Here is a 19,381-nt window from a genome sequence, read left to right as displayed (position 1 = left end):
GGACTTTCATGGTGACAGAGTAGAAAAAGTTAGTATTGTTTGACTGATTTTATGGAACTGAAAAGAAAAAAAACTACTGTTTGTACTGGTGTTCTAGTACAACAGCAGAGGCTCAGCTGACAGTATCTTCAAGTCTTCAAACATGTGGTCGATGTCTTAAAATCTAAGTTTCTCCCAAGTTGTACAGTTTCTTTTTTCCTCTTGGACATTTTCAACATGTTGCATCTGCAGTATCCTCGATGATAAGCTTAAAGTATTTGACAAAATGTGGCAAAGATTGAGATGGATTTTTCATATTAGAAGTCATTAACAGCACTCCTAATGAGGGAGGGAAGGGGATATGGGTGTTAAGGTTCTGTTCAATTTATTTAGTATATGATGACATTTATAAAAGAAGCATTTTATATGGCATTGTTAGATTGACATGAAGTTGCTTCACAAGAAAAACAACTGAAACATAAAGATACTATGTATATGAGATTTGGTTATTGTTGACATGTGGTTCATAATGGATTTTTTAGTTTTAAAATTCCATATAGCATATGCAAATATGACATGAAAACTCCATCATCCCCTTTTTTTTTTAAACTGATCAAACTCCATCCCCTGAGAGCTCCAGAAAAAGCACATGTCTATGTCATTTCAGTGCAGTCATAACATTACTGTACAAATACAGCCCATTATCTACCATCTACTACTGCAACCTGCACTATCCCTGTACAGCATTATGTATTTTTACTCTACTTACCTTCTTGAGTGTCCTTATCTGCAGATATAAGGATGTTTTCTTTCTTTCTTAATAAAAGGCCAGTGTTGGATAATAATACGCACACACACACACATTCTCGCATACTTACTCAGCAGTATGATGGCACACAGGAGGATGGCAATGAGTGCTCCGGTACTGAGGCCAGGAGAGCTGCTCAAAGCCTCAGCGTTACACAGCTCCATGTTGCCTTCATGGTCACAGGTGCACACCCGCACAGTGAGGGTCCCGGTGCTGCTCTGCATGGGGTAGTCGCCATCGGTGATCACCACAGGAACCAGGTAGATGCTCTGGTGAAGGCGGCTGTAGCTGGCTCGACGTGTCAGGATGCCGGCGGTGTTATCTGGGTTGAATAAAGTTCAGTTAGAAGATCCATGTAGCACACCAGCAGTTCACAGTGTGTCTCACACTTTGTCACACAGCAGAGGTGAGAATAAAAAAATCACTTCATTACCAGGTTTGAAAAAGAAATGTGGGTGCAACAAGGTGGGATTCAGTCATTCGTCCTCACTGAGGAGACACAGTTTGAGGATGAATCTGTTTTCTATCTTTGAAAGCAGGGCTGGGCGAAAGAAATACATCTCAGTAAAGACAATTTCCAGATATGAAAATGAAGGAAAAGGATATACTGGTGGTACATTTCCTGAAAAAGCACAATCGTGTTTCTGTTTCATATATCCTGTTCCATATGGCAGTACTGGACAGCCCACTTCTTTAAAACAATATGCAGCAGGGTTTTTTGAGTTAGCCAAACCCTCCACATGCTATTGGTTTCATTTCAAAAACTAGATAGAAAGACAAAAGAGATGCCTTCCAGTATTCCTTAAGAGTAAAATTAAATTCTGTAAATATAGCCACAGCTCAACATCAAAAGCAACATTATGTGGAAAGAACTGTTGTGGATAAACAAGGAAACAAGGTACTGTGATGGAAGTGAACTTTAGCTACATAATAGATGGCAAAATAGAGGAATCATGTCATTTGCCACTGACTATAGATAAAACAGAGTCAGTGTTCAACTGGACACTGCTGAAACATTTTCTATGAAATTCCTCTGGAAATCTACTGCTTCTGAACTCAACACAAATGGAGCATAGCATTAGTTCAGGCAGAGCACTGAAGATGTGCTTGTTTCAGCGGATTGGTCTCAGCTGGTTTCAATATGCTTCACAATCACTGACTCATCCACAGCTGTGTGGATGGTAACATGCAATCACGCTCCTGCAGGTGTAACCTGACACCATCTCAGTTCACTCTGCTGATTACGCTCTTGCCAACACTGTCTGCTGCTGCAGCTCTCCACCACCCAACCTCCTCCCCCTTGTGTGGTATTTCATATTGTTGATCTGACTGAGATTAATGTTCATGTACTGTATGTTTATTAGAGGATTATTTCTCTGAGCAGAATTCTCATCGCTGCTTGCATCCTTTCAGAAACCCCTCACAAAGAAGAGCTTTTTCCAATGAATCTTACAGTATAACCATTTGCTATAATTGGTTAATTCACTGACGTAAGTGTCTCTGACTGAAGGAACTAATTAAAGTAACTGTCTCAAAACTTTGTCAGTATTGTCCCTTTTTCTTTTTTTCTACCATATCCTACAGTTCTTCACAGAAAACTTAGAAATTAATAGGAAATAATGGAGCTATAAAATAAAGTGTTACTGTCCACACTCATTTCACACTCTGGGATTTATCTGTCACAATCTGCTCCTCAGTACTCCTCTGCAACCACACTCTCATCCTCAGCCCTCTGCATTGCTCTCTGTCTCTAGCCCCTGCTCACTTCTCCAAGGCTATGTATTTTCTTCCAGCTCCCCAGAGCTGCCATCCTCAAGCTGCCCAACAGATGCTCTCGGACTTTCCCTCCTTTCCCTATCTACACACCTGTTCCCACTTCTCATCAGTTCTGCAGTTACCTGGCCTACTCCGCCCACTCCTCACCTGCAACTCATTCCTTTATCAGCCACTTACTTCATATACCAGACCAGAGCCTTTGTTCTTTTGTCAGTTTATTGTTGTTGTCATGTTGCTTTTTGTTAGTGCTTTTTGAGCTTCTGTTTTCAGTGGACCTGTACCATATCTGCACCTGCTTGTCAGCCTGTCTGGACTTTTCTGTATTTCATCCCTGCAACTCTAAGGATTTAATGTTACTACTGTTGAGACTTGCCACCCATGCCTGTGAGCTTCTGTATCTTCACTTATGACGATAAACTCACTGAACTGTCCCTGCTTACCTCTATAGGCTGCATTTTGGTCCTTCCCCTGCTGCCTAATACACACCATTTATAACACTTATCAGTATTTATACTGACAAGATTGAAGATTTCTGTTTATCTTAATGTTCTGAATGACTTATGTAAATTTACTGCTTGCAGCTCAGACAATTCTTAGTCATGTTTCACTGATTCTCACTACCGGGGAATGTAGGACACTCAATAGAAATATTGACCTAATTTAGGTTGCAATATGCTGTATATTGATGTATAATAAATTGGGATAAACGTGTTTGCCATATTACCCAGCCCTATATGAGTCACAAGTAGCTTGAGCATGATTACTTGTTTAAATGTTCTTGTTTCTTCGTCAGCTAGTACATTCTTACTCCCACTACTGGGTGCTGACGTGTTGCTGACGGGCTGCAGTAAGGGTATTGTCTCATTTCTGGTGGCTGGCTGTGTTTACTGACAGCATTTTGGCTGCTCTCAACTCAGTTAATTTTGTTATATTCTTCATTACTGCGGATAATTACCCACCGCACATTTAAACTTACGTTTGTTCTGCTCAAACACTGTTAGCTCTCTCCTTCTTTTAGTGACTTTCTCACTTATCCCACAGTTGCTAGTTACTTTAGCTCAGCAGTTAGCTTAGCAGCTAATTTAGCTTAGCAGTTAGTGATGGCTTCTCCCTCTCCCTCTCACGCTCCTGCTCTCTTGCTTGGTGTGTCATGTTTAGCTATTCCTCTGCCTCCTTTAGTGATAATGGCACATATAATAAATGTAGTTTATTTGCAGTGTTGGAGGCGAGGCTCTGCACCATGGAAAACCAATTGTTAGCTACTATAGTTAGTAGTGGTGTAACGGATCGTAGTTGATCTGTGATCCGTACGGATCGCCCCCCCACAGTTTGGCACGCATGTGAACCGCAGATTAATTGCAGAATTTAATGTCTCATTTAAGACAAAGTAAACAAACTATAAGCTATAATGCTATAAGTACAGGTCATGGACAGACAGTGCGTCGCGAACAGGGATTTTGAAGAGCAACGACCAAACCAGCATCTAGCGGGCCCGTAGTGACATCTGCAGGTATGTTTACATGCTGTTTAATGTGCTGCAGTTGAGCAGCTAATTAGCTATCTAGCTGCTAACTGACTGCAATTAGACAAAAATGTCTTCTCTGGATATCTATCTGATAGTGCTGTAGCTAAGGAAGCAATTCAAGTAGCACTGAATTCAATGCCATGTTTCAATACAACAGAGGACTCTTATGCTAACTTTAGTCCCTCCCAAATAGATCATCTTGTTGATAGTGCCGCAGGCTCATTGCAAATGACACTCTACTCCATCACCCCTTTACAAAAGAAGACAATAAAACATAACAGGTTAGCTCCCCGCAAATTAAAGCAAACATCGTTAAAACTTGAAAGGATATGGTTTTCCACCAAACTGGAAGAATCTCGCTGAGTCTGGCAAGATAGTCTTAAAAAATACAGGAAGGCCCTCTGTAATGCAAGAGCCAACTATTACTCATCATTAATAGAGGAGAATAAAAACAGCCCCAGGTTTCATTTTTAGTACTTCTGCCAGGCTGACAAAGAGTCATAACTCTATTGATCCATGTATTTCTATAGCTCTCAACAGTAACGACTTCATGAGCTTCTTTCATGATAAAATTCTAACAATTACAGACAAAATCCATGATCTCCCGCCCTGAACAGGCATCAATTTATCCACAAAAACAGAAACCTTAGAAACAGCTTCAAAACCTGACATATATTTAGATTGTTTTTCTCCAGTTGACCTTCCTGAACTAACTTCAATGATTTCTTCATCTAAACAATCAACCTCTCTCTTAGACCCCATCCCAACTAGGCTGCTTAAGGAAGTCTTATCCTCCGTTGGCACTTCATTACTAGATATGATCAATTTGTCTTTAGTAACAGGCTATGTACCACAGTCCTTTAAAGTAATTAAACCTCTTCTTAGAAAGCCTCCTCTTGATTCAGGCATTTTAGCCACCTATAGATATATATATCTAACCTTCCCTGCATTGAGCAGGTTTAAGTCATATTTGTCAGACTGATTTCAGTTTGAACATGTTAACGATGAATCCTCTATGTACACAAATGTTAGACAAGGAGTTCCACAAGATTCTGTGCTTGGACCAATACTATTCACCTTATATATGCTTCCTTTAGGTAATATTATTAGGAAACATTCCATACTTTCATTGTTATGCAGATGATACCCAATTATATCTATCAATGAAGCCAGATGAAACTAATCAGACTCAGACAAAACTGAGTTATTGTGTTTGGCCCTAAACACCTTAGAAACACATTATCTAATGATATAGCTACTCTACATGGCATTACCCTGGCCTCCAGCACCACTGTAAGGAATCTGGGAGTTATCTTTGATCAGGATATGTCCTTTAATTCCCACATAAAACAAATTTCGAGGACTGCCTTTTTTCACCTACATAATATTGCAAAAATCAGGCACATCCTGTCTAAGAAAGATGCAGAAAAAACTAGTCCACGCATTTGTTACTTCTAGGCTGGATTATTACAATTCCTTATTATCAGTCTGCCCTAACAAGTCTCTGAAGACTCTCCAGCTGGTCCAGAATGCAGCTGTACGTGTTCTGACAAAAACTAGAAAAAGATATCATATTTCTTTCATTTTAGCTTCTCTGCACTGGCTCCCTGTAAAATACACAATAGAATTTAAAAAAGTTCTCCTCACCTACAAAGCCCTTAATGGTCAGGCATCATTATATCTTAAAGAGCTCATAGTACCGTATAATCCCACTAGAAAACTGCGCTCCCAGAATGCAGGCTTACTGGTGCTTCCTACAGTCTTTAAAAGTATAATGTGAGGCAGAGCCTTCAGCTATCAGGCTCCTCTCCTGTGGAACCATCTTCCAGATTCGGTCCGGGAGGCAGACACCCTCTGTTTGTTTAAGAGTAGGCTTAAAACTTTCCTTTTTGATAAAGTTTATAGTTAGGGCCGGCGAGGCTTGCCTTAAAACAGCCCCTTCTGCTATAGGCCTACACTGCTGGGGGACTTCCCATGATGCACTGAGCTCCTCTCTCCTCCTCCCCCTCTCCATCTGTACGCATTCATGTCCAATTAATGCATGTTACTAGCTTGGCATTTTCCCAGTAGTTTTGTGCTTTCTCATCTCGCAGCACCTTTGGCTATGGACTGATGGATGTGCAGCTTGATACTCACTGCTGCTGATATTATTATTAGTCATATGTCTATTATTATTATAGCTATTATTGTTGTTGCTGTGCTTCTCTGTGTCCCCCTCTTTATCTCTACACCCAACCAGTCATGGCAGATGGCCGCCCACCTAGAGCCTGGTTCTGCTCGAGGTTTCTTCCCGTTAAAGGGGAGTTTTTCCTTGTTGCTGTTGCCAAGTGCTGCTCATGGGGGAATGTTGTGTCGCTTTAAAATAAAGAGTACGGTCTAGACCTGTTCTATGTGAAAAGTGCCCTGAAATAACTTATGTTGTGATTTGGCACTTTATAAATAAAACTGACTTGACTTGACTTGAAGCAGTTCACATTCAGTAAATGTCTCTGTTTTATACTCCATATCATTTACAGAATAAATTAAATGCACTTAAATCAAATTACAGTCAACTGGGCCAACATTGTACCTCTAGGTGTTGCCTACCTCCATTGTCTCGAACAGTGAAGTTACTGCGGTGGGTCCCCTCAGGAGCGAGGCTGAAGAAAAACTTGTGTCCTGTTGACGGCTCATCGGCATCAACAGCACTCACTGTCTGGATCCGCTGTCAGAGACACCAACATTAATTAACTTGAATGTCCCAAAGGAGTTAAGTGAATTAAGAGCAGTCAATAAGTGGAAAAAGACTGGCAGTGTTAGAGGTTTCCTTCACAGTGGCAGTACACACTCTGTCCTGTTCAGAATGTATTGTGAAGTTGCCAACGGAGCAGTTTGCATATTATCAGGATCACTGGTCTCTGCTAAATAAGCCACCGATATTTCTGTACACAAAACAACTCCTAAAATAATATATTACACTGTAATAACTGGGTTTACTAAATTATGAACACCAACAACCAATCCAATGCAAACATACATACATACTCTATATATGACAGATTTCTGATTTACTTATATTATGCATTTCCAAGTTTGTCTGCTGCTGTTTCACACAATATAACAGTACTATTAATCAATACTCTTCTTTTTCCTGTCATCATACTTAACAGGTTTCTATTATGCACAATTATTAGTTGGATATGGTTATGTAACCATAAGTGATATTTTCTTTTTATATTCTAATTTCCTATTATCCCTTTGTGAAATGTGACCAAATAGCCTGCTTCCAGTGGAGTTTTGAGAAGTGTGACGGCAGGATGTGAAGCAGTGTATTTAGTTCTATGTTAGCCAAACAATGAGTTTATGGATCACACTGAGTCTATGGATTGACAGCATGAGAAGTGGATTATGCTGCAGCAATGGTTGGAGAAGCTTTGTGGGTGTTTTTGATACTCATTTCTCACTGTGTAATCCATTGGGATCCATTGTAACTGACTGACTTCAAGCTGAGCACAGCTGCTGTACTCTGTGAAGAAGCACACTACAAACTTTTTACAGTTAGCTTTCAAGTCTACAGGGGGTAAGAGCCTCATACTCCAAAGATAGATTTTGGGTGTGGAATTGCTTTAAGCCAACAAATGCTGAAAACAGATCTCAATGGATTTTAGGGTATTGGATGGATTTAAATTCAGGAAACATGAACAACACGTGGAATATGAGCTTCAAAAATTAAATAAACACACATGACAATGAAACAAATATAAAAATGAAAAGCTAGTAAAGCCAATATGTTTTCTGAGATTAAAAAAGGCAACATTAGACATGGGTATCAATATTGATGGAAACAGTACTTGGTCTGGAATTTGAACAGGTTTTAACCCTTTTTTCATTTAAGAAGATATGCCAACCTACTACCAGTGTTAAATAAACATAGTATAGTATAAAATACAGTTCAAAGTCAGGTGATATCTGATCAAAGAATAAGTGAACGTGTTGAAGAATCTATGCCAACTTTCAATACTTTTTGCTACTCAATGCTATGGATGCATTTTGGTTGTATTGAGTTTCAAAGCCAGCCCTGTGCAACATTCTTATTTATTTTCATAACATCTTTATAAGGTGACAGTATGTCACTGTTGTGTTTTAGCTTGTTCCACAGCTCAAAAGAAATGTATAATATAATAATAATTTAATATCAAATCAAATACAATTGCACATGCACTGCAGGGGCACTGGGTGACGAGGTATTGTCGAACCCTGTTGAGGTGTATATTCTTGTCATTTCTCAGCTGGTGACTATACATTTTTTGTTTATACTTTTTAACTACAGCCTTATTTAATTGAATGGGAGACACTAGCTGAGGGATTAAAGGCTTTAAAAAAAGATCTGTGCCAATAACACACACACGTGCACATGCACACATACACTGAACAAATCCAGAGCCTGAGGGAAGCAGCAGAGGATATCCAGTGAACAAATACAGATGATTAACACTGATGGACAGATGAAAGGGCAGAGGAATTAAAGGATGAAAGGGTGGCAGGATGACAGGGATGTGAGGGGACCGATGGCAGCAAGCCACCATACTGAAGAATGTCAAGATGATGCTGGGTGTGTGTGCGTGTGGCGTCAGTGTATTGTAGTTGCACCTAATTGTGTTTTGTGTTATATTTAACCTGTTGTGTGTATGTGTGTGTGTGTGTGTGTGTTAAGATACAGATTTGTGTTTTTATCCTATTAATTGTTGCATGATATTAGATGCATGATCTACAAGTATTTGTCTTGTGTGTATGTGTGTGTGTGTGTGTGTGTGAGTAAAACCCTATTTACTGGATGTGTGAAAGCTCCTGTCAGCGTCCATGACAGATCAGCTCATCAGCCACCACAAAAGAAGAAACCGAGCTCACAGCCAATCAGCTTTACAGCTGGAGGAGTATGTATACATTATGTGTGTATGAATAAGCTTGTGCGCTTTAATCATATTAGTTGAATCTCATACAGTATGTGATGAATCATATCAAGTGGTTTTACAGCAGACTACAATTACATTAAGTGCTGTTTGAAGCATTCAAATTCAGACTTTTGGTTAATAAAGTAGTCAATATTCAAAAGTCAAAGTCATTTTGATTGTACAGTGAAGTCAGTATATTAGGCTGCTTGAGGAGAATGGCAATTAAAAATCATCAATATCAATACTTTCAACATCAATACTGTCAGTTGTCCATGCAAAAAAGTCTTTAAAAAACCCTCCAAGCCATGAAAAACAAAATGTTCCTGATTCATGTAGAAGATTTTCAGATTTTTTTCAGATTGCAGTGATGTACTAAAAATATTTAAATAAAACCAGCAGACATGTTGGCCTATATTTATCAAACCCAGTACAAAGGTCAGTGTGGTGGTGCCGGATGATTCCATGCAAATGCTATGTTTTTCTATTCATAAAAGGGGATTACCAGCTCAGTTTAGCCCCTTGCACTTGGCATGTCCCATAAGTGATTCATAAAAGCACATCACTGCACAATAACTACAGTGCCACCCGCTCCAGGCAGGCTGAAGAGTCAGAGCAAATTCTGTATTGGAGGTTGTTCAAGTTCAGTGTTGCACACTGAAATAATGTCACAGACCACTTCCATTATGAACAGTAATTTGCCACTTTATGCATGTATGAGTACTGTATTTCTATATATTTGTATGTGTCTGTGTGAGCAACCTATGTATTTCTGAAGAGGCCTGTCTACCTCTGTTTATAAGAACCTGGCAAGACCGTAGCTACTATTGAGGACATTGACGTAATATCTGTTGTTAATTGTTAATTTGGGTTTTACATTACTGAATCACATGGTTCCCTAGTAGTTCGGTACTAAATGTTCTGGTCTGTGGACCAGGGTCTGGGAACCTCTGGTTTACATCAACTTGTCTGCAGCCAGGTTCTCTTGATAGCATTTTCAATGAAGACAAAGGCCCAGTAGCACCCTACTATACATTCACTGCCAGTCAGTGCATCCGTGGCAGTTTACTTCCTATAGTAGGCTATCACTGACCAATCTTGATTGACTTGAGTTCTGTCCAATCACAAAGAAGAATTGTCGTCCTTACCTTTTCCTTTTTGTGAAGTGTGTTGTGTTTTGACCCTCAGGGCCACTGAACCTTTTCAGGTTATAGCTGGTTGTGAACATTAGTTAGGTTATTGCGTCCACCTTTTAGCCAACAAAATTCAGGTATCAGTTGAATCTTTTGTAACTTACTACAAAAATTAGACTCAACATAAATGGATTTGATAAGAGATTTAAAAGGATCTAGATTTGATACATGGATTCAATAAATTATTTCTTTGCAAAAGCATAAAGCGATAAAGAGCTTGTACCTGACCAGCCTTGGTCCTCTCACAGACGAAGGTTTCATACACAGTGGCAAAGGTAGGAGCGTTGTCATTGATGTCCAGCAGGCGGACGTAGACTGGAACATGGCTGCTCTGACGAGGATTATCTGGAAGGTAAACACAGGAAAGGGTTCATGCTTCAAAACTTAACACGCTGCTTTACTTCCAGTGTACACATTCAGACTATGAGCTATCCAGAACAAGCTCAGCCTTTCACTGTGATGGTACTGAAAGCTCCCACTGAGCAGCTCAGTGCCTTGCTTAAAAGCCCCTTGTCAATCACTGATGAAGGAGGAAGTTAGTGTAGAGTGTTGCCATCCAATTTCCATTAACAATATTTTCCATTATTTCCCTTCTGCTCACAAGCTGTCTCTTTAACCTCTCAACTCACTCAAATTAAATATAAAATATGAAAACATGAAAGAAAACAAATTAGCTTTTCATGAGAGAATTCATACACATTAGCCACATTTTGTGAGTCTGTGTCTGAGTAGTTAGTTTGTAGAGTTCTGTAATTTTCACAGCATGTCTCAGTTGAAGCTGGGAAACCAATCATGTTTCCATTTCACACTAGTGTCTGAATCAAATTGTTTGTGGAAGCTGAGGTTATTTGATATAATGAAAACTAAAACTAAAAAAAAGAAAACCCAACAAATTCAATAATTAAAATAAAGCCATAACTGTATCTATATATATATATATTGAGTTGGGTGGGGATTATTTATCTTCCTTTTCTATTTTAGGCTTCAAAGAGATTCTGGGAATACACAAGGCTGCTTTCTGTTTCCCATTAACCACCAACAGATTTATAGATATAAAATGGTACAGATGGGTCATGCTGCTTCATGTTAGTAGTTTATTTTTCTGAGGGTAGCTGTTTCCACCACACCTAATGCCAGTTAATGACATATTTATGTTTCTTTTCTTTACACTGATCTTTCTTTTTTCTTTACATTGTCCAGCATTAGCTTTACTGTCTCTCCCTCTGCTCCATACATTTGGTTTGTCATTAGGATATAGAGGCAGGAGCATTACGATCAAAGTGTCTCAGAGGTGCCCCTGGTTTGATTACTTCCTCCTCTCTTTATGATACTGAAGTAGAGAATTGCTGTGGATCTATTGTGTTCATGTACCTCTATGGACAGATCATTTGTCATAACAGTTCAAACAGACAGTAGAATCCTAGTAAGATCTCAAATTAATGATCTGATTTTGTAACTTTTACTGAGATAAATACTATCTCACTATCTCTTGTATGTATGGATAGGAATTTGTACATTTTCACAAATTAAATGACCAAAAATTTGACAAACTTTCAAGTTACATCTTATTTTGGAATCTTGAAATTGGGGATATTCTGTATTTTTCAATCAAAATATGAAGACAAAAATCAGCAACAAGTTGATCTACTAACAAGTATGTTGTGTCTATCAGTGCCTGATATATCTTATTCCTCTGTGCCACAGATGTTATACTGGGTGACATGTTCCTTCATTATCATGAACACACATACTGTAGTTTATTTTGGCTCAATCCCACACACACACACACACACACCATCCCGCTGCCAGAAATACTCACTCAAGCACCAGATGTGGATTAATCTGTTGCTGAAAATAGTCCCCCAAAAAATGCATTATACCATTTCCGAATACAATGTAGTTGCATGGAATGCATGAAACTCAACAAGTATATTTCTTTCCCTTAGGCATCCCTTTTACTTTGGTAATCAAGAGACATCACTATGAACAGATTTCATAGGAACTATTTCCTCTGGAGAAAGTAATTTTAGTGAAAATAGTTCATGTCGAGGTCCATGGATTATCCAGTGTAAGCAGGACATTGTTTCAGGAAAGACAAGTTGCTGTTGAAATTATTTTTGTCATTTGTGTGAATCAACCCTTTACCGTTTCCCACTCAGCCGGTCCTGGATACTATCTTTAGTGGTATTATGTCTTGTCACTGAATTCTCCTCCGTGACTGACTGATTTGTTGTGGTACCAGACACTCTGTCTGGCTCCATACATTTGTGGTCTACATCAATATATCACATCATGTCTGCAAATAGTCCAGGCCCCTGCTAGACTTACTGAACTCAGTGGCGATGATTGAAATATTATGCCAGGCAGTCTCCTCTCTGTCCAGGCTTTTGAGCAGGAAGACAGATCCATTCCCTGGATGGACATTGAACAGCCGGTCCATGTCTGTGCGCCGGTCAATAGAGTACCTGTAACAAGCCAAACAACGAGAGGGTGAGAAAGTGCTAAGTTAAGCCAGTGGGTGGGATGAACTTAAGCGCCCCTTGTGCCTCTGCAGCCCCACCAGGGATTCACAGCAGCAGGCAGAATAATTGATTTCTCTGAATCTATGATGGAGGAGAGTGCATGATGATAGAGCCCAGTCAAAAGGGATGTGGTAGACTGTAGAGTTATTGCAGACATGTTTAAGTCTTTAAATCTGTTGAAAGAACAATGTGATCTCATAAATGTTGCATTACTTAGGGTCTAAACTGCTGTGTGAAGCTGTTTTTATTGCTTCCCACAGGGTTTTATAGTGTAAAGTGTTCCACTAGTCCTGTGGTCAGATGAAACGGAAGAGAACAAAATTCTGAATACCCCACAGAGCCCATGAAGCCGGGACCCATATTTGCACACACTGGCAGTGGAATAAGTTAAAACTGGCTTAGATTTGTTCCAGCTACGTTTATCCATGTCCATAGAGTCATGTGTGTAATAATTTACTGGAGCTTTTGACGCCAGAAGGGCTCTGGAGGTCTAGATAAGTGTTATTGTAATAAATGTCAAAAGTGAAATGTCTTAACACAGTCGGGGGTTTGGGGGTTCTCCCCCAAGAAAATTTGATGTTATTCGCTATTAGCCTAACCAGTACTGTGGTTGTGTAACACATACTGCTGGTGGATGGGACATTGGGGCAAAGCAGTTGAAAATATCTCTTTTCTACATGTTTATGCTTGTTGAACAGGTGGTTTGATAAAGTACTTATTGGCTTTTTGCTCACAAAAGTTTTATTGCACTTACAGTAACGAGTGTAGAAGTCAATAATTCTTTCACTTCACCTGGTTCATCTAGAGAGGAGAGGCTGTACATGTTCCCATTCTCTACCCACTTGCTCCAGTCAGCTGCTCCAAGCAGAGAAAGTGCGTGTGGTTTGTGTTTGTTGTGATTATTATGTACAATGTGAAATTTCAGTAGTGGTGAAAGCATATGGGGGACACACTGTATTGGACAATACCATCTGTCTGTGAGTTTAGTATGGAGTTGGAGATGATAGCCTACCAGTTCAAAAATAAACCTACCCACATCTCTAAAGCTTACTAATAAACATGTTGAGTTATGTTTCTTTAACCCTACACATACATACACAATGTAAGAATGACAATTTGTGATTGTAAGGGGAGTTATGTGGAACTATTTCTTATTTACATAGCTAATTATTGCTTGTTTTTTTTTTTTTTTTTTAACTTTGGACAAAGTCTGGCTAGCTGTTTCTCCTTGCTTTGAATCTCTATGCAAAGCTAGACTAAACATGTCCTGACCAAGCGACAACTACCACAGCTTGAGGCTGACACCAATGCGGAAGTACAAGTGCAATGCCACCGATAGTCACTAGATGCTCCAATTGATTCCCATTCAAAAAGCACTAAATTTAATATTTAGTGTATGAACATGTACCGCAAACACTTCAGCAATAAAAATCTGCATGAATAAAATGAGGTTAAAATCCCTTTATATTGAATCTGAAAACTACGGTGGCTGACAAGGGCAACCGCACTGCAACTTAAGAAAACACATGCAAATGTACAGCTAGCTGTGAGGCGAGTGCGCAGGGACTGTCTAAAAAGCAACACCAAAAAGAGACACTTCAAACAATAATCAGTAACCCCTAACCCTTTCTTCCACACTAAGTGTTGTAGTATAACCAACAACAGACTGTTGTGTGAAGTCATTCTGGGGACTCTATACGGTATAAGATTGTAGTTACTGAATATTGCTTGAAGTATTTCTTTTCGGTGTTGCACTTTAGGTTCCTGCACACTTGTCCCACAGCCAGCTGTACATAGAGAACAATGTTATTTGTCCAGCTCGGAGGACAGCTCCTTTTGGTGACGTTGTCTACCTTACTATGGTAGGAAAGAGGCCTCATTTGTGGTATTTGCAGTGTATTTTCTAAATGCTGTGCATGTGCTGTTAAATTGATGAAGATGTTTTCTTAATTTGCTTGTATTTTGTCTATTTGCATGCGTTTTCTGAAGTTGCAGCACATTTGCCTTTGTTGGCCATTGTGGAAACCTTTAGAATTGATCATTTTTTAACTGTGATGTAGATTCCAAATCAAAAGCGATGCATAATCTTTGATCTGTAAGGTTGGATGAAAAGAACAGACTGTGAACAACAGCTAACCTTGGTATTCTAACTACTGGAATCACATAATTGTGCTGCACTGGAAGCCTCTGCATTCTGTCCTCTCCTATTCAACCCTACTGTAGCCTGTTCAAAACCTCACAGATACTTGAAAATATCTTCCCGTTGTCTGTGGACTGCTCACAGAGCATTACTCTATTTTTGAACTAGTTGCTGAATGCAGCTATTCACAGCTTCACAGCACTCCATAGATAATAGAACTGAGATGCCTTTGCCTTCTGTCTTTTTCGCCTGCCTGTCAAAGCGGAGACAAACTGCTCCGTGAACAGAAATTGCATATTGTACTGTATATGAACATCTTTAGTGCCTGGATTAAAGCCGGTTTCACTATCCACTCAAAATATAACATCATTCTGCTATCAGCTGTTAATTATGTGCCATTCAATCTTAATTACTGTTTTCCATAAAGAGATATATAAATCTATTTGAAAAGAAAACATTGCCTCGGTACATCAAGGCTTGATCATAATTAGAAAGCACTCAACAGTAAAATAATAGTTCACCGACACAATGTGAATAGATGATACAGTCACATACACAAATGCACAAACACAGGAATAATTGGAATTGTGTGTGATTGTGTGTGTATTTGTGTGTGTGTGTGTGTGTGCCCCCTTGTGACACATCATTTTAAGAGCACTCCATGGTTCCATGCTTGTTTTAATTGGAATATGTTCCTCATCACTGCTTAAAATGTAGAGAAATAAGGGCTCAGTTACAGCCTCCAACTGTGCTCTGTCCTGCCTGCCAGAGTTCATCTCCTGTCTGTCTAACACACTCCTACTGCTGTCATCTATTCATACATACATCATAATTATTTCCTTTCAACTTATCCTATAGTTCTCTACTTTTACACTGCACCATTTTCTTGATTGACATTAACTTCTTTGCTGTGTCCTATTACTTTTTTTGGCAGTAACTCAGACTGCCCACAGAGATCAGGAAAGTTTCAACTTATCTTAACAGTCTTACAGTACCTGATCAATATCCGCTGCAGCAGAGCAAATTACTTCAGGCTTTGGGCATTTTTATTCTGTAAACATCAGAAAATTCCCAGGATGTATTGTTGCCGTTTGAGTAATGGACAGTTTCTAACAGCAAAGCATCAGAGCTCAAACCATCCTAATGCCAAGCATCAATAATGAACAGTGCTGCAGTGAGGTTTAAATATAGCCTGTAGATGCAGGTTTCTGTTGTCTATGTACTCAGCAGTTTTCACACACAGCCCGACAGTCCACAGACTGTTTGATTACTGTTACCACTTATGTTTTACCCCACTTCACATTTTGCCTCTGTTTTCTCTCTTTTCAGACTTTTATCAGAGCTTCTCACAAGCCTATAGAGCATCAAGGTCCATTTGAAGTCAAACTTCATCCAACTTCAATGTTTTTACTGAAAATAGCAGAGAATGAAAAGCAGATATTCTGCAGAGAGACACGCTTCCTGTTTGCAGTCTGATATAAGCTATGGTTGTTTTAAAAGTTAGCCATCCTTTTTGACTGACATGGCTTGACCATAATCCAGATTTACTCAAACAACACTGGCAAGACATTTCCACACTAAGAGTTTTTCCAGGCTAATATAAGGCCAAGTTTTTTGATTAGATTTTTTTTTTGAATTATTAAATAAATGTAACCATGCAACAGGTCCCATCTGGAAACCACTAGCTATGACACTGATAACCTTGTTTCTCTGTAATTGAAACCGACTGTGTTTACAAGGTAACACCCATAATACAGCTGACAGAAGCTGTAGTCTGTAAATAGAAACTAAAGCTTGTACACAGTATGAAAAAACATTAAATCACATAAATCAACAAATATCTAAGGTGATATTTAAGGTGATAAAACACTGTAAATCTCATTTACAGTCAAGGGATCTAGCAAATTGACAGAAACTGCATTACACTGGAGGTGCCTGTCAAGGTTGAAACCATAAAGTGTCTCCTATAAGTACATTTAGTCTAAAATCAGACGATGTCACCTTAAAGAATATATGAGTTTTCTGGTATCAGTTCATTTTCTTGTCTTGGTAGTCCATGACCTATTTTTTAAAGATATTTAAAAGATATTTTTTAAAGATATTTAAAAAATAAAACAACAAGTCCGACTGAGGTTTTGCCTTACTTGACAGGGCTGCGAGCTCCATCGGGGTCCATGGCGCTGACCGAGCCCACGGCCACGCCCACTGCAGCGTCTTCCTTCACCTCCATCAGATAGCTGGCTTTGTCAAACAGCGGTGGCTCATCCACGTCCTCCACACCGATCCGAACCGTGGCCATGTCTTTGGAGCCTGCAGACATGAAGCGAGGGTCCACCTGGGTGTTCTGAACCTGGATCTCTATTGTGTAGGACTGCTTCCTCTCATAATCCAAAGGCTGAGGAGGCAATATTAAGAAACAGGAAACACAAGATCAGTGTGAGAGGATTGTCTCTGCTGGTAGAGTTACAGTAAACTGATAGAATACTGCTCTGCAAAGTTGAGTTTCCTCTGAGGCTACACGTTCATTTATTATATATACTGTATAGACTGTATATAAGTTGCATTAATTGCCTACTTACACATTCACATAAATGGAGCAACGTTTGTAATTATTTGGAGTTCAATATTCACTGTCCTTGTAGATCTGTTTTGGTTTCCAAACTCCTGAAAAAAATATCTAGCCGCTAAATGCTCCACACAGGATTTCCCACATAGTCATAGTGACAGCAGGCTTGATACCATGCAGCGCATCACATGTAATCCAGCAAGGGAAGAATTTGATTTCATATCTTATTTAATTTGATAGTTGAGAAGTCGAGCATCAAAGAATTTATGGTATGTAAGAACGCATCTCCATTCACTGTCTGGATGATAAAAGAATGAAAAGGTTGCTGAGGAAAGTCTAGCACGGATAAAAATGTGACATAAAGCAGCTGACAGATAACTATAAATGTAAATGATATTGATGAAATCTGTTCCTTATCAGCTGTGACAATGTAAGAAGAACAAAGCTTCAGATTTACTTGAACAACTCTACATGTGCTGCTTGGGTTTTGTTAAAGGAAGTCTATTTATTGTCCTCATCTAGTTTCCTGCTGACAGAATGTCGTTATTTCTTTGTTGAACCTTACAGACTTCCTTAGGTAGTGTCAGCGAAAGGAAGAAAAGAATTTCTAAATATCAATTGTGATTGTACATCAGTAAACACACTCTATGGGGACAGTGAATTTCTAAAAATCCAGCAGCATTAAAAGCTCTGTTCCTGTGTATTTGTGCCTGCTGCAGAGGCTAGGACTGGGGGCTGTGAAGGTAAAGATGAATAAGTTTAATTTGGTTTCTTTCATCTGTCAAGCATGCCCAGGCTTTGCATATTTAACAGTACGTGTAAAACAGACTACGTGGGCAGGATCCTTATGAGTCGAAAGTGTGGGATCTGCTGAATCACTGCTTTAGAATTAATTTGATTTAACCACTGCCGTGAGAAAAATATCAAGATAATTAAAAGCCAGTCTCATTTGAATGTGGGCATTAGATTTTACATTATTTACAATAGATACAGTTTGATGTGTGCATTTCATTCTGTGCTATTCAATATACATTACAGGAATGTACTACTTGCTATGTATCTTACTTGCTTTTTTTTTAACTTTTTTTAGACATGTTTTCTATTTCATCCTCCTCCTAATTTTGTTGTTTTGTGCCTTCCACTAAAAGCAATTTGTAAATCTTGCTTTCAGGTTAGTGCCACACATCAATTTTATAAATGTAATTAGTACTCCGAGCCCACAGTTGAGTCCTGTTTCCTCTCACCTTGCTGACGGTAATGATTCCCTCCTGGGTGTCTTTGTCAGTGGAGATGTCGAACATGTCCATGCCATCTCCGCTGACGATGGTGAAATACATCTCAGCGTTCTTCCCGATGTCTCTGTCGGTGGCTGTAATCCTCCCAACTTGAGTTCCAGACTTGGAGGATTCAGGAACTCTGAACTGGTATATACCTGACAACACAGAAAGTAACGCTGACAGTCAGCTGCATGATATCTGCCAGATTATGCACATCCATATGATGCTTATGAGGTAATTAACAAACTCAGCAACATACTTATGGGTGTTTAATGTGGGTAGATCAGATCATTTGTGATGTAAACCTTAAATGTCACTATATGTGGAATTATTATTCTGTTGTCATTAGTCACAGCAACAACCATTGCTGTTGACAGTCATTCTTAATACTACCACCAGATGGTAAGACATTTTTCAAATGCTACACACTGGTTTTCATTTTTTCCATAAACTCTAGGGTCTTCTTTGTGCTGATAAAAATATGCTTTGACACTGAACTTACAAACCAATTGTCTGATAGCAAGTGCACATTATAGATGCCACTATATTCCTACTTTCTACCTATGCTGATCTATTAGATTGTAATCTATGTGAATCATGATTGTCTTCACTGAGACCTGCACTGCACTGACAACAGCTCCATCTTCTATTAGACTGTGTTTCCTGC

At 39.2% G+C, this 19,381-nt stretch overlaps 1 protein-coding gene across 5 annotated transcripts in view; it reads right to left on the bottom strand.

Annotated features, from left to right (window-relative positions):
• The window catches only part of LOC121908811 (cadherin-6-like), an 80,381-nt gene that overhangs the window by 6,758 nt on the left and 54,242 nt on the right, over positions 1–19,381 (bottom strand). For 2 of the 5 annotated variants that reach the window (XM_042429107.1, XM_042429105.1), the window contains 6 exons: positions 18,682–18,869; positions 17,016–17,266; positions 12,538–12,674; positions 10,433–10,554; positions 6,675–6,792; positions 858–1,109 (listed from right to left, as the gene is read on the bottom strand). In XM_042429107.1, the coding sequence (XP_042285041.1) occupies positions 858–1,109; positions 6,675–6,792; positions 10,433–10,554; positions 12,538–12,674; positions 17,016–17,266; positions 18,682–18,869 (1,068 nt within the window). Of the gene's footprint in view, positions 1–857; positions 1,110–1,220; positions 1,329–2,552; positions 3,982–6,674; positions 6,793–10,432; positions 10,555–12,537; positions 12,675–17,015; positions 17,267–18,681; positions 18,870–19,381 lie in introns of those variants that run through there. The other 3 variants (XM_042429108.1, XM_042429109.1, XM_042429110.1) reach the window with 3 other exon arrangements.

The sequence above is a fragment of the Thunnus maccoyii genome, chromosome 12 (genome assembly GCF_910596095.1).
Source record: "Thunnus maccoyii chromosome 12, fThuMac1.1, whole genome shotgun sequence".
Taxonomy (NCBI): domain Eukaryota; kingdom Metazoa; phylum Chordata; class Actinopteri; order Scombriformes; family Scombridae; genus Thunnus; species Thunnus maccoyii.
The sequence above is the reverse complement of the archived record's forward strand: the minus strand, read 5'-3'. Positions and strand labels throughout refer to the sequence as shown.